Source organism: Magnolia sinica, chromosome 2 (genome assembly GCF_029962835.1).
Source record: "Magnolia sinica isolate HGM2019 chromosome 2, MsV1, whole genome shotgun sequence".
NCBI classification, from domain to species: domain Eukaryota; kingdom Viridiplantae; phylum Streptophyta; class Magnoliopsida; order Magnoliales; family Magnoliaceae; genus Magnolia; species Magnolia sinica.
Window position 1 is genome coordinate 2,269,058 of NC_080574.1, and position 14,783 is coordinate 2,283,840.

Consider the following 14,783-nt stretch of genomic DNA (forward strand, 5'->3'; position numbering starts at 1 on the left):
TAGTAACCTGCAAATAGTATAGGAAAACAAATGCAACAATGGTTCATATTCAATAAAACATTTACAGAAAATCAATTATTGATAATTGCTAATTACCATCATAGAGAATGATGAAGAAGTTGTTGTTGAAGTTCGGATCAAGATTCGAGATGGGTAGAGAGGGACGGCCAACGATGGACGATCGGAGAGGGGCGGCCAGCGCGAGAGGGATGGTTGGACGTGGTGTTTTTGAGCTATTTACCCTGCAAAGAGAAGATTACCACTGTAAATACAAGAAAATGGGGAAGAAATTCGAGACGGATTAGAGATTTCGAGCTAGGGTTTTGAAAAGGGGGAGAAATTCGGAAAACTTAGAAAGAAAATGGCGTACCGAAAGAGAGAGAGAGAGCATCCGGTGATTGGGACGACAAGAGAGAGGGATTCCGGTGATTGGGAGTTGGGACAGGCGGACGACGAGAGAGAGAGAGAGAGAGCTTAGACGGCAGACGCGCCGCACGGCCTTCACGCTACGGGGGTGCCGGTGTCTGGGACCGGGACGGTGAGAGAGAGAGAGAGAGAGAGAGAGAGAGAGGACAGGGAGTGCGGCGCGAGAAAGAGGGCAGGGGACTTATGCATGTTAGGGTTTTTTTTTTTGTTTTAAATACGGATTGGCGGTTCGGATCCACAGATCCTATCACGGATCGGTTCTACGGTTCGGGTCAACGGTTCGATTAACGGTTCGGATCAATGGTCCGGATCGGTTCTACAGGACCCTAAACCGGAACCGATCCGTAATAAACAGTTTTCAACATTTGGGAACTGGAACCGGACCGTTAGCACCCTGGAATTGGACCAAACCGAACTGATCCAAAGGTTCCGGTTCGGTTTCACAGTTCCAACGCTTAAATGTGCACCCCTACTCAAAACATTGTAGAGAACCTCATCCATGAGACACAAACGGATTGAGGCTAAGACCTTATAAAAAGTCTTTCAATCATCGTCTTTCATAGTCGGATCTTGCTTCTCAAGAGCACCATATTCGCCTTGCTTGGTTAAGGAACTGATCATCTTGATCTTCCATGACTCAAAGTTTTTTTTTTTTTTGACATGAGTACTTCTCAATATCAAAACTTTGTGTTTCCCCTTAATGCTAATCCTGCAGATCCAGATTTGTGCCCCAACGATAGCTATAATATCACTTGTTGGGATTTGTGCTGCAGAATCATACAGAGATGGATTTATAATAGCAATCCAATGACACCAAGCAAACACAAGAGAACACAAATATTTAACGTGAAAAATCCTTTCGGGAAAAAACCACGACACAAAGCGACAGAATTCCATTATAAAAATAGAAATTACAAAGAGAAAGGACTTAGCCGATTCGAACAACCTCGAACCTCACCCTTGGTACACCCTTTAAAACCCTAGAACCCCTTATAGAAACCCTTATAATACCTTTATAAAGCCCCAACATGCATGAGAATGGCCCTAGGGACTCTTATTTATAGATGGGAAAACCCCACTTACGCACCTCCCTAGAAACCTCCTCAAATTTACACGGTCTGCGCATAAACTGTGCACCATCTGCGTAACCCTCGACTGATCGAACGCCCCGGAATTTCCAAATACACCGTTGTTGGACTTCAAGTCGAACTGTCTTCAACCAATCGAAGGGACCTTCGACTAGTCGAGCATCTCGGTGAACCAAGTTTTAAGACATCTATTTTACAACACATCACACTTTTGGAATATATATACATGCATATGATAGATTAGTTGTATGCATAATGTATCGTTGTTGCTGGAAAATATGGAAAAACATTGGAAAATTAATTGAATATTTTAATAAAACTTTAGGAATTGTTAAAAGATATCAATATACATTTAAAAATTTAAACATCATAAAAAAAAAGTAAATATGATAGGTTTCCTTTGTACTAGGTTTTAATACATACATTTTCCAATTAAATTAATGTAAATATATTCATAGTCATTTCATAAGATTTATAGATGTAAGAAAGCATGTATGCAAACATGAATGATACATTCAAAATCAAAAGAAGTATAAAACTATAAATATACTCGTGAATAATGCGTGTGGCTATGGCTTACACCTATGTAGAGCTATGCAGTGGCTAAAAAACATCTTCTTTACCTTGAGGGGGCTAGGCATAATACTACTATTTAATAAATTGACAATATTGTATCCAAGTTATAGTAGAATAATACTAGTGAAAATACTATATAACATAACGCTAATACTTAGTTTTTTCAGTTTAGAAAATTTGAAAAAAAATCAAAATCTTCTCGATTTTCTACAAATCAATTATCTTTCGCAAATCATAAAATTTAAATATGTGATGAGGATTTTCATCAAATGCTTCTAAATACTTTGAAACATAAGTTGGGGTTTCAAATTATTATTATTATTATTATTTTTAAAATTTCCTCAACTAAAATTTGGACTACGTATACATTCATGCAATACTTGTTCACCTATCAATTAGGGGTGCACACGAGTCGGTTCAATCCAGTTCTGGGGTGAAACTGGAATCGAACCGTTACTAACGATTATAGGATAATTGGAACTGGAATATTATAAGAGTAAAAAATAAATAAATCCTAGGGATGCATAAACTCCTTGGAATCCCCACTTTTGAGAGAACCAGCGAGAGAGAGAGAGAGAGAGAGAGAGAGAGAGAGAGAGAGAGAGAGAGAGAGAGAGAGAGAGAGAGAGAGAGAGAGAGAGAGAGAGAGAGAGAGAGAGAGAGAGAGAGAGAGAGAGGGGGGGGGGATTAAGGGTAGTCGCAGCAAGGTCGGCATGAATAGGTGAAGGGTATTAGTTTTTTATTATTATTTATTTTTAATATAGGTTTAGTTCCACGGTTCGGTTCACGGTTCGGTTCAGTTCCATATACCCCCAAACCGAGAATTGAACCGAACTAAATGGTTCTTTGATTTTTGGAACCTAAAGGAATTGGTGCACTCTAGAACTAGACCAAACCATACGGTTTGGTCAGTTCTGATCCGGTTCAACGGTTCTACTGGTTCGATGTGCACCCCTACTATCAATGCTGACAATTATTGTGGATATGAAATAAATTTTTTGTAATGGTTGGTCACAGCATATCGTGATACTATGTGATACAAAAAATTTAGATATTACCTAGCCATTTTATATCACACAAATAAAATAGAAGATATACCATGAGATGTATTGATTGATACCATTGATATGAAAACATTAATTATAAGCTCTAATTTCATTTACTTATTTGGTGAGAAAGGAATAAGGAGCATTGTTTAGTTTTATGATAAACCACGTAATAAATTCTACCAATTCGCTGGTCAAACGATCAAATAAGCCTTTAAAAAATAAAATAAAATTTCAAGATAGATTTAGATTGGAACCCTTAGTTTTAGCATTTTAATTAACTTATTGACATGTATGCAACTTGTAAGTAATCTCGAGCGTGCGTATCATCCAGCACCCTACGCTAGAGTATCAAAGTTTTTCTCAACAAGAGAAGCGAGGGAAAGGAACCAGCGCACGTTAACCCGCCTCAAAACATGCGATCTTTCAGTTTCTCCTTCCTCTCTTTTCCTGAAAAGCATTTCCTCCCATTTCTTTCTTTTTTCTATCCATCGCTACGAAAAATCTCCAACGTGTCTGAAATCCGTTTCCAGAATCCTCGCCCTTTCTCCCTTTCGATCGATTATTCTCCTTGATACGAGCCAAACGAATGCAGATTCGTCTGAAACGGCCGACTATCGATAGATCATTCGAAGGTTCTCGCGATCAAGGTAATATTCTTCGGCACTGCCCCCATTCTCGAGGTTTTTAGGGTCGACACGGCGTTTTGAGGCTGGATTTCTAAGAGCTTAAGGAGTTTGAGAGGTTCAAATGGAATTTACGAGAATCTAGGTTTTCCGTCGACCGGTTTGAGCTGTTTTCTGAGCTTCGGAGTTGTTTACATGAACACCGATTCTTGAAATTAGGCAAAGATTGGTAATGGGGGCGAGAAGGAATTGATTTTCTTTTAGAATTTGAGATTAGAATGTATGCACTTCGCCTTCGGGATTGGTTCGGATGTCTGTTCAATGTTCTGATCAATAAGGGTTCGGATTCACGGGAAATTGGAGTCTGGAACTTTTGGCTCTTGCGAATTGGGGTTCTTGGACAGTAATTGTTATTTTGTTGATGGTCATGGGATAAATGAAGAAGCTGGTTTTGGCGTTTTGGCACAAAACTTACCACAGAGGTTTTATGGTGTGGATTCGGTTGTTCTCTTGTGATTACCCGGGTGGTCTTTTGTATTGCTCGAATGGGTTTCATTTTGTGGGGGGAGTACCTGATTCCACGACGTGAATGGCAGATCTGCTGAGGAGTAGTACCATTGACAGGGATGTTGAGCAGGTAATATTCCAACGCGCATCCTTAAATCACATGGGGAATAATATGAGGGTAGGTTTGAATTGCATTGCAACATAAACCTAAAGTCGCCAGGTTTTTATGTTTCTTTAGGGAATTGAGAAAAACAAAAAGTAGTCAATAATTTAAAAGAATAGTATATGACAAAACATAACAAGTTGCCTTTCTATTACATAAGTCTATACAAAAACATAACACATTATCGGAAAATCGATGTTACCATGATGCATTCTCAGTACAACAAGAGCTCAACGAAGCCCAGAGTCATGGTGTTTTGATTGAAGGAGTAACCGCATTACAAACTCAGGAGCCTCAATGTGCAAATCCTGCTAGAACCAGTCACCATAAGCAAAACAGGCTTCAAATTTAAATAATTTTCATTGTTTGATGAAGAATTATAGTAGATCTTTGAACTGAGGTCGGGAAACTCTGGACTTGGACTTTCCTAGGCCTCTTACAAATTTTGACTTGGGCAAGTCGTATTTTGTACAATTAGGGCCCATTGTCATTTGTTTATTGATCCATGTCATCGATATGATCAGCCTCATCATGATGACCCATGCACCAAAAATTCCTCTTACCAAAAGAACCTAGCTTTGGCCCCCCTATTTAGTTGAATGTGCACAATTAATGTGTTTGCATATTGAAGGGCGGATTCTTCCATCTAGGAGAATTTGGTGCATGTACGGTGAGTTCCATAGCATTAGAGGTTTATTAGTGGCCATAGGCTCCACTTGTAGAAATGGAAAGCCCTAAAAGTAGATGAAAGAAGAAGAGGAGTTGCAGGCGTGGTTTGGTTGCTTAAGAGAGAGACAACACACTATATGGGTTGCTATTTGTGCTTGCTTGCGTGATGCAGGTTGATCCGGGCCCACGATCCATGGGCCAGGTCTAGGCTTATTAAGCCAAAGCCCAACAGCTGGCCCATCAATAACGAAGCCCAAGCTTCTTATTTAGGTAGCTAGCCTATTTAAGTAGTTAGCTAGCGAAATCAATAAGCTAGCCTTGCTCTGAATAATCCACTAGTCAAATCATTTTTATTTATTTTCCATATTTGTAATAAGTCATTGTTTTTCAATGACATTATGAGTTTTCCTTTTATGTACGTTTTAAAGCTTATATAAGGATATGGGATGAGTAATATGAAAGCATATTTGAATTAAATTAAAATTTCTAGCTTGTTTCTTTCTACATTGTATGGTCCTGCACAGCCGGCTAATGGGAAGGATATGCCCAAGCGCATGCACCTTCAATCTAAGCACGAGAACCACACAAAGTATAAAGAAACAACTAGAAATTTTCATTCAAATCAAAGGTGCCTTCATACTACTCATCTCGAACCCTTATATAAGCTTTGAAACGAACATAAAAGGAAAACTCATAATGTCATTGACAACCAATGACTTGTTACAAATATGGAAAATAAATAAAAATGATCTAACTAGTGGATTATTCATAGCTACCTGATTGATTTCACTAGCCAACTACTTAAATAGCCTAGCTACCTAAATAGAATGCTTGAGCCTCCTTATTGATGGGTCGACTGTTGGGCTTGGGCTCAATGAGCCTGGGCCTGACCCATGGATCGTGGGCTCATATCAGCTTGCATCAATCCTTCCCTGCCTGAAAGAACTCGACTCCGATGAGTTTATGACTTGATATTGCTCATAGAGGTTAGGATATAGACACTAGAAGTCAGTAGCTGTGATCCATGTAGCATTGGAGAGACGTCGTCCTTGCCAATGAACAAGAAAATTTTGGTAACCACATTGGCACGTGGAGACGATCTGGTCATCAAGAACATTAACGATCGTGTTTGTAGGTGGTAAATGGTTGGAAGTGTGATGGCTTGTTTTTCGATACCATCATTAGTAAGGTGCCCATGATAGATGGAAAAATCTTTTACATTGAAAGTATGACTGATAGGTAAATCTGGCGGGATATCTAAAACACAAGCATTGGCACTGATATGCTTTATGATTTTGAACGATCCCACGTTGTGAGGATGGAGCTTCTTTGAAGTGTCGGGAGGCGACCGTTCAGGACAAATACGGGCTATAACCATGTCACCTTCCGCAAATTCAACAAAGCGACGTCTTGTATCCGCATGTTGCTTATAACTTTCAGTACTTGCGGTGATATTGTGTCGATCTTCATCATGCACTTGTTGCATATGGCGGATAAAGTCATCAGCTTTTCCACTAGGTATCGACTCTACGGGTAGAGGAACCAAATCGATTGGAAGACGCGGTCGTGTACTAGTTATTGCTTCAAAAGGTGACATCCTTGTGGACTTGTTGGCTAAATTATTACAAGCAAATTTAGCCATGGGTATTACTAGGTCCCACGTAGCTATATGACCGCGGACAAGACACCGTAATAATTTGCCCAAGCTACGATAAACCACTTCCGTTTGACCATCGGTCTGTGGGTGGTATACACTAGAGAATTGAAGCTTGGTTTTCATTGCTGCCCGAAGAATTTTCCAGAAATAACTCATAAACTTGGTATCATGATTAGACACAATTAGCTTTGAAAGCCCATGAAAACGAACAACCTCTTGAAAGAATAATTGAGCAATCTTGAGAGTGTCTGTTGTATTTGAGCATGGTATGAAATGTGCCATATTTGAAAATTGATCAACCACCACAAATATTGAATTAACTTTCTGAGTGGTCTTTGGCAAACTGAGGACAGAGTCCATATCAAGGTCTTTCGATGGAGCATGTGGGATCGGCAATGGTTTATATAATCCACTGTTTTTTTTTTTTTTTTTTTAAATAAAATAAAAATCCTTAGCAAGCTGGCAAACCCTGCAGAATTGGCAAATACTGGCAACATCTGATTTTATATGAGGCCAAAAGTATCTATCTCCAATGAGAGCTAGGGTTTTATCACAACCGAAGTGTCCACTACACCCACCTGCGTGTAACTCCCTCACAACGTACTCGCGATGGATGTATTGGGTAGGCAAAGTTGCGTTCCCCGAAACAAGTAACCATCATGAATATTGAAATGTGGGTGTCTTACAAGCTCACTGCTAAGAACGCTTGTATAAATACGTTCGAATCTTTTTCATTAGCATATACTCTCATCGTATCTCTTTGAATCCCAGAACAGTGACTATCATTGATGACAATAGATGTGCATGATAGCTTAATGCATCAACAACTTGATTGTCCTTGCCAGTCTTGTGACAAATGACAATAGAAAACTCTTAAAGGTATGCGTTTCACTTGACATGACGAGCACTTATCTTCTGCGGAGAGTTTAGATACTTAAATGCTTCATGATGAGAATATAGGGCAAACTCCTTGTGATGCAGGACAATTAACCACTTGTTCTAAAAATTCAAACTGATAAAGCATGACGAATTAATCCCTTTATCTCATAGCCCAGGCCCCAAATCTATGGGTTAAGTCTTCGGCCGAACCCTCCTCGATGGGTTTCGCAGGCCGCCCACCTCGAGTGTGCCCCCACATCCCATAGGCCGCCCCACTTGAGCCCGGTGTGAAAATGTCCCCGCATTAATCACTTCCGGTGTGGAGTCTCGAACACAAGACATCCCGCTCTGACACCAATTTGATGCAGGACAATTAACCATTTTCTTTAAAAGCTCGAACTGATAAAGCATAGTGAATTAATCCTTTTATCTCATAGCCCAGGCCCCAAATCCATGGGTTAGGTCCTCGGCTGAACCCTCCTCGTGGGCCCCAATCCATGGGTTCCGCCCACTCACCTCACATGGCCCCCAAATCCATGGGTTTCGTGGGCCACCCACCCTGAGTGTGCCCTTGAATCCCACAGGCCACCCCACTCGAGCCCGGTGTGAAAATGCCCCCGCATTACCTTGCCAACAAAACAGTGACGCCAATGTCGTAGAGTCTGCATGACGACATAAAGTTCTAAGTCATAACTAGAGTACCACTGCTTCGCGTTAGACAATTTTTCGCTAAAAAAAGCTATTGGATGGCCCTCCTGACTAAGAACTCCACCAATACCTACATTAGGCGTCACGACTCACCTCAAATACCTTTTCAATGTTTGGAAGGCGCAAGACTAGAGCTTTGGTCATCTTACGGTTGATCCTATCAAACACTCGTATTGCTGGACTTGTCCATCGAAACTCCAGTTGTTTCACACTATCGGTAATTAGGGCCATGAAGCTGCTGAAATTCCGTATAAAACGTCTGTAAAATGTAGCGAGGCCATGAAAACTATGAATTTCAGAGATAGTGATAGGTACACTGATGCACTCATGAAGGTACACTTTTTAAAGTTGTCTAGAAGTGCTCGTGACGAAGGACTCTGAAGATAAGAATTAGGTGATTGAGGTGCTCCTTTTTTGACGTACTGTAGATAAGAATGTCGTTAAAATAGACAATGTCAAACTTACCAATAAAAGGGCGCAACAATTATGTCATGATGTGCATGAAAGTGCTAGGCGCGTTTGTGAGACTGAATGACATAACTAGCCACTCATAAAGACCGTCTTTCGTCTTAAATGTCGTCTTCCATTCGTCACTAGGTCGGATGCGAATCTGGTGGTTTCCACTGCGAAGATTAATCTTGGAGAAGACGCTAGCCCCTGGCATCAAGTCCAACATATCATCAAGGAATGGAGAAACAATATTTCACCATGATTTTATTAATAGCACGGCTGTCTACACCAGTGTTTCAAATAGCGCCTGTAGCGTAGCATGGCCGTAGCGCTACGTAGCGTCCCAAATAGCGTAAATCCCCTGTAGCGTACGCTACAGGGGTCGTAGCGTATGCTATAGCTACGTAGTGCGTAGCATTTGTAGCGTAAGCTACAATGTATTTTTTACTATTTTGGTTTTTTATTATTTTTTCAGGTTTTCTTTGTTTCTAATGTTGAGAAATGTGACACTTGTATTGTACTTGATACTTTTAACCTATGGGATTTTTATTTTTTTTCATAATTGTGACTTGTGGTTTCAATTAGACATTATTAATTAAAGTGGTTTGCTTATTAAGGTTGTTGATGTGATAATTATTTGATTTGGCTTATATATGTGGATTGGCTTTTGATAAATGATAACTAATAACTTTTTTGAACATGCTCATAATTGATAAAATGAATCATCTTTTAGGCATTTATATATATATATATATATATATATATATATATTTTATATTCACTATTTATTATATTTGTCCTATTTTTAAATTAAAAAATAGAAGTATTGTGTAGCTTACGTACACGCTATAGAGGGCTTAGCGCTACGCATCACGCTACCATTATTTAAAACACTGGTCTACACACATGCTCTAACTTCCATCTTTCTTGGGAGTAAGGAGGGCTGGCACCGTACATGGGCTTAGGTTCTCTCGGATGTAGCCATTTTTAAGCAACTCGTCAACCTAATACTTCAACTTGGCGTGCTCAGCGAGACTCATCTGGTATGCTGGTAAGTTGGGCAAGGATGCTTCAGGAACTAAATCTATAACGTGCTGAATATCCAACAATGGAGGCAACTCCTCAGGTTGATAATCAACACCAAATCTTGAAAGTCATGCAACATAGATTTGACTTCATTAGGAATATGCTCATCTTGGTCAATAACAGACGCTTGCACCTGTTTTGTGATAAAGCGAACATTACGTCTTTCTCATTGCTCGTCTTCAAACTTCCGGATGGTGAGAACATGGGAGTTTGAAAGAGCAACCGATGTTGATGATGAAAGCGTAGATGAAGGAGGTGACGTAGGCTGGAACGGGCAAAGAAGGATACGATGACCTCGCCATAGGAAAGTATGTGTATTAGTTTCACCGTCACTTTGTACCTTTCGGTCAAAGAGCCAAGGTTGATTGAGAAGGATGTGGGTGACATTTATTGGAATTATGTCACACCAAATAGCATCCTCATATGGGTCCTTACTCTTGCCCGGGTGGTAGACTCCTAGGAGTTTCAACTCCTGGTCAACGGTTCGAGTACCCATGGGTGGTGAAATTCCACCAGCGTGAGTGTGTGGGGGTGTGTGTGCGTGTGTTAAAAAAAAAGAAAAAAAGAGATAGCATCCTCATATATGGCAATTTTAAATGATACCAAACACCTTCGAGTCACGAGAATGGCAGCGTTGTCAACCCATGGAACCTTATATGGTTTTGGATGCCTTTTAGTTGGCAACTTGAGCTTATCAATCACCTCCTGAGATACAATGTTCATTGCATTGCTACCATCAATGATCATGTTACATAACTTGCTCTGGCATTTTACGTGTGTATGAAAAACAATGGTTTGCTGCCAGTCTTTCTCTTTCTCCTCGGTGGCGTTAAGGAGGCGGCGTATGATAAGAGTAGGGCCTTCATCCTCAGCTTCAACCGCAATTTCAGTAGGAGGGTCCTCTAGCTGTGATGCATGTTCTACATTAATTCCATCTCGATGTGCTTATCGTAATAATCATGTCTGTTCGGGTAGTAGGGGTCCTTGTTACCGCAGTAATGTTGGTTCCTGACTTGCGGACACTCATTAGAAAAGTGCCCTATCTGTCCGCAACGATAACAATCAATGCCTCGCCATTCTCTTCTGAAGGAAGGATTAAGATTAGGACCTCATCCCCTAGTGTCATGTCCTTGCACCGTCGGTTGCCTTTGGTATGGATTTTGTGGCGGATGGTGTTGTGAAGATTGAAGTTGCCTTATAAGAGGAGCCTGCATCTGTGGACACGGCTGAAAAGGGTGGGAAGGTGGTCAATAGCCCTGTGGTGGAGTCCGATTGAGATGCGGATCCAAACCCCTTTTGATAGAAGGTTCCCCAATTGGAGAACCATTACAACGGAGAGTATGCTGCTATAGCTACTGTTCGACTTGTCAATCCTTTCGATGAACATTACCAACTGACTCAAAATCATACATAACCATCTCACGATGGATCTCTTGGCGTAAGCCTACCCGATGGCGGTTAGTTGTTACGTGGTTTGTCTCTACAAGTCGTTGCCTGAGATGAATTCACACTTCGGGTATTTACCATCCACACTGATACAGGACAATTAACGACTTGCTCTAAAAGCTCGAACTGATAGAGCATGGCGAATTAATCCTTTTATCTCATAGCCCAGGCCCCAAATCCATGGGTTAGGTCTTCGGTCGAACCCTCCTCGTGGGCCCCAAATCCATGGGTTCTACGGGCCGCCCACCCCAAGTGTGCCCTCACATCCCACAGGTCATCCCACTCGAGCCCGGTGTGAAAATGCCCCCGCATTAATTACCCTCGATGAGAAGTCTCGAACATAAGACCTCCCGCTTTAATACCGATTTGATGTAGGACAATTAACCACTTGTTCTAAAAGCTCATACTGATAGAGCATGGCGAATTAATCCCTTTATCTTATAGCCCAGGCCCCAAATTCATGGGTTATGTTATCGGCCGAACCCTCCTCGTGGGCCCCAAATCCATGGGTTCTGCCTCACACGAGCCACCCTCCTCACACGGGCCCTAAATCCACGGGTTCCGTGGGCCACCCACCCTGAGTATGCCCCCACATCCCACAGGCCACCCCACTCGTGCCCGGTGTGAAAATGCCCCCGCATTACATGCCTTTGTCGAGCAACTTGCTGAGAATGGGATCCCTATACTTTTCTTTCAATGCCTTGATGGGAGCTTGAGAAAAGAAAAGAAAAAAAGTCTTTCTTGTGTTGAAAGGGTGTTTTTCCTCTTTATTTTAGGATTTGTGAGAAACCCTCACTTCCAATTGAATTGTGGAAGGGTAGAAGCTTGTTTGGTGATGGATTCCTCGAAGGTGTTTTGTTCCTCTTTCTCTTCTCCAACAAGGTACTCCATTTCTTCTCTTTTTCTTCTTCCTCTTCCCTTACATCTTTTCTAAACCCATCAAAACCCAACTCAATCCACCCCCTTTTCTCTTCTCCCTTACCCATCTATACACGAACATGCATGCACGCGCGTGCGTCCACACGGGCTGCCATGTGTGGCCCCTTTTTGTTACCTTCCCTCATTTATTTCCCTTCAAACCCTTCCTAATTCCTAGATCCCTTAATCCTTAGATTCCTAATTCCCAAAATCCCCCAAATCTCAATCCCTAAACCCCAAAACCCTAACGACAACTTGATTTTGATTTTTTTTTAAAAATAAACCCATTCCCCAAACTTGATTTTATTGCTGTCATTGTCTTTTCACGCGGTTGTTGCACTACCTATGCTAGATTGGAATTCTTTACTTCCAAGTGGGCCACTCTCGTAATATTTTATGTTTTCATACACCGTGTATGTGATAGTTTAGGCCCTTTGCGTTGCAAATCTGAATTTCTAAATTTATTATGTGGATGTGTTTGATTTTACATGTTGAATGCTGAAATTGATGCGTATTTGATCTCACATCTTGCATCCGAGGTCAGTTTCACTCATTCTACATCAATGGTGGACATTGAAGGTGGGCCCACATGATGAAAGACCCATATTGAAGGTGGGGCCCACATGACGGATGGCCCACATCAAAGTGTGGCCTTGCATGGTGGACGGTTCACATCAAGTGGGCCCATTTGATGAATAGTTCACATCCAAGGTTTTGTATGATGGATGGCCCATATCCAAGGTGGCTCAACGTAACGGATGGTCCACATCGAGGGTGCACCCTACATGATGGACAATGGACATCAAATGTGGGTCCGGCATGATGGATGGCCCATATCAAAGGTGGCCCCACATGATGGACTCGGTTGCCCATTCATGTTGATTGGATGAAGCTATGCAATCAATAGCGAGAAAGACACAACTGTCCACATTGACAATGATATAGTTGTTCTAATTTATAAAAATGATAACAGCTATCCTTTAAAAAAAGCTCTTATTTGAATGTTTTACCAAAAGTGCTTATTTTAAATAATAACCTTTATCAGTTCTGAAAAGTGAATTTACCAAACGAGCTTACTGGAAAACATGAGCTAGAACAAAAAGTCCTAATTCTTTAGCTCTTATTAGATTAAATAAGAGTTGCCAAACAGGCCTTAACAAACAAGAGTATCGATAAAGGAGCCTTTTTCAAGTTAACATGTAACAACCAGTGTATTCCATAACTGCTATAGTGGTTGTAACATCCACTACCATTACCATTATGATATTGGCCGTTACGACAAAAATTTTTTTTCAAAGGAAAAAAAAAAAGTTTCGCCTGTTATGGGCCATTTTTTCCGTACCGGCCATTATAGGCCACTTTTTATGTAATGACTATTATGGCTGTAATGACTCCTATAATACATTAAAAAAAAATAATGATTAAGGTAAATAGATGACTCAAGACTAAAAACAAAAATATAATCAAAATAGACAACTATGAATTTCCTCACGCAGGGACAGAGTACCTCTATCATCAGCTTCATGAAAGTACCTGTGTGTTTGTAGGCTGAATGGCATCACAAACCATTCTTACAACCCATGTTACGTCTTAAGTGTAATCTTCTGTTGGTTCTCAGGCTGGTAAATATGATGATATCTGCTTCTTAGCCCGATTTTAAATATATTTGCTATGTGCAACATGTTTAGCATACTGTCCAAGCATGGAATATGAAGCTGGTACTTGATAGTAATTGGACTATCTCTACATATCCTCTAAGATTCATTTTCTTAGGAGTTAATGACTAATAATACAGGAATAACACATGGTGAAATGCTATCAAAATTAACCCCTTCAATAGCAAATTTGTGACCTATTGATGGAGCTGGGCATGCTCGGCTGCACCATTTCTTGTGAGACTGTTCTTGATGCTTCGTAAATCTTACTAGAACAATGCATATCTTTCTGCCAGAAGTGCAGGTGGTGCGGATGATATTATGTCGCAGCCATTGCTCATCATCAGTTACTTGAGGCATTGATAGCATCTCACACTGGACAACTAATGTCTCCCCATTATCTTTATATGCATATGCTCATCTTGCACAGGCTGTGCTCTATCATCATATTGCATGTTCCACATTGTCTAATGATTTAACATGCTCTATGTTCGTTTGCATAAGATCTGGAGGGTCTTCAACATCTTCTCCTTGCTCAATTTACCTTTGTTGCGGATTTATGTAAAAGGCATTCAAAAGCATGATGTCCCGGCTGCCCACATTTAAAGCACGTGAAACGGGTGCTACCTGGTCTCGTATTGGGTACAATAGTCCCTGCTCCTTAGTCCACAAACACTTTCCTTGGGGTTGATGTTTGGCTTCGTAGTTGGATTTTACATTGCATCCCTTTAATCTATAGGAGGTTATATGATTGCCTTACATGGGAAGGGAGATTGATACCCCATTGTTGATGATGGTCCTTGTAGGCATCAAATTGTCTACTAAGTCCCTAATTAATTAATGCGGCTTTCCATGGAAGCGTGTTAAAAACAGACATTTTGAA

The 14,783-nt window shown here is 40.8% G+C and overlaps 1 protein-coding gene across 7 annotated transcripts in view; it reads left to right on the forward strand.

The window, feature by feature from the left end:
- Positions 1–3,516: 3,516 nt before the first annotated feature.
- The window catches only part of LOC131231629 (PH, RCC1 and FYVE domains-containing protein 1-like), a 37,876-nt gene continuing 26,609 nt past the window's right edge, over positions 3,517–14,783 (forward strand). For 6 of the 7 annotated variants that reach the window (XM_058227889.1, XM_058227909.1, XM_058227923.1 and 3 more), the window contains exon 1: positions 3,517–4,399. In XM_058227889.1, coding sequence (XP_058083872.1) covers positions 4,352–4,399 — 48 coding nt within the window. In that variant the 5' untranslated portion in view covers positions 3,517–4,351. The remainder of the gene's footprint in view (positions 4,400–14,783) is intronic. The other variant, XM_058227893.1, reaches the window with a different exon arrangement.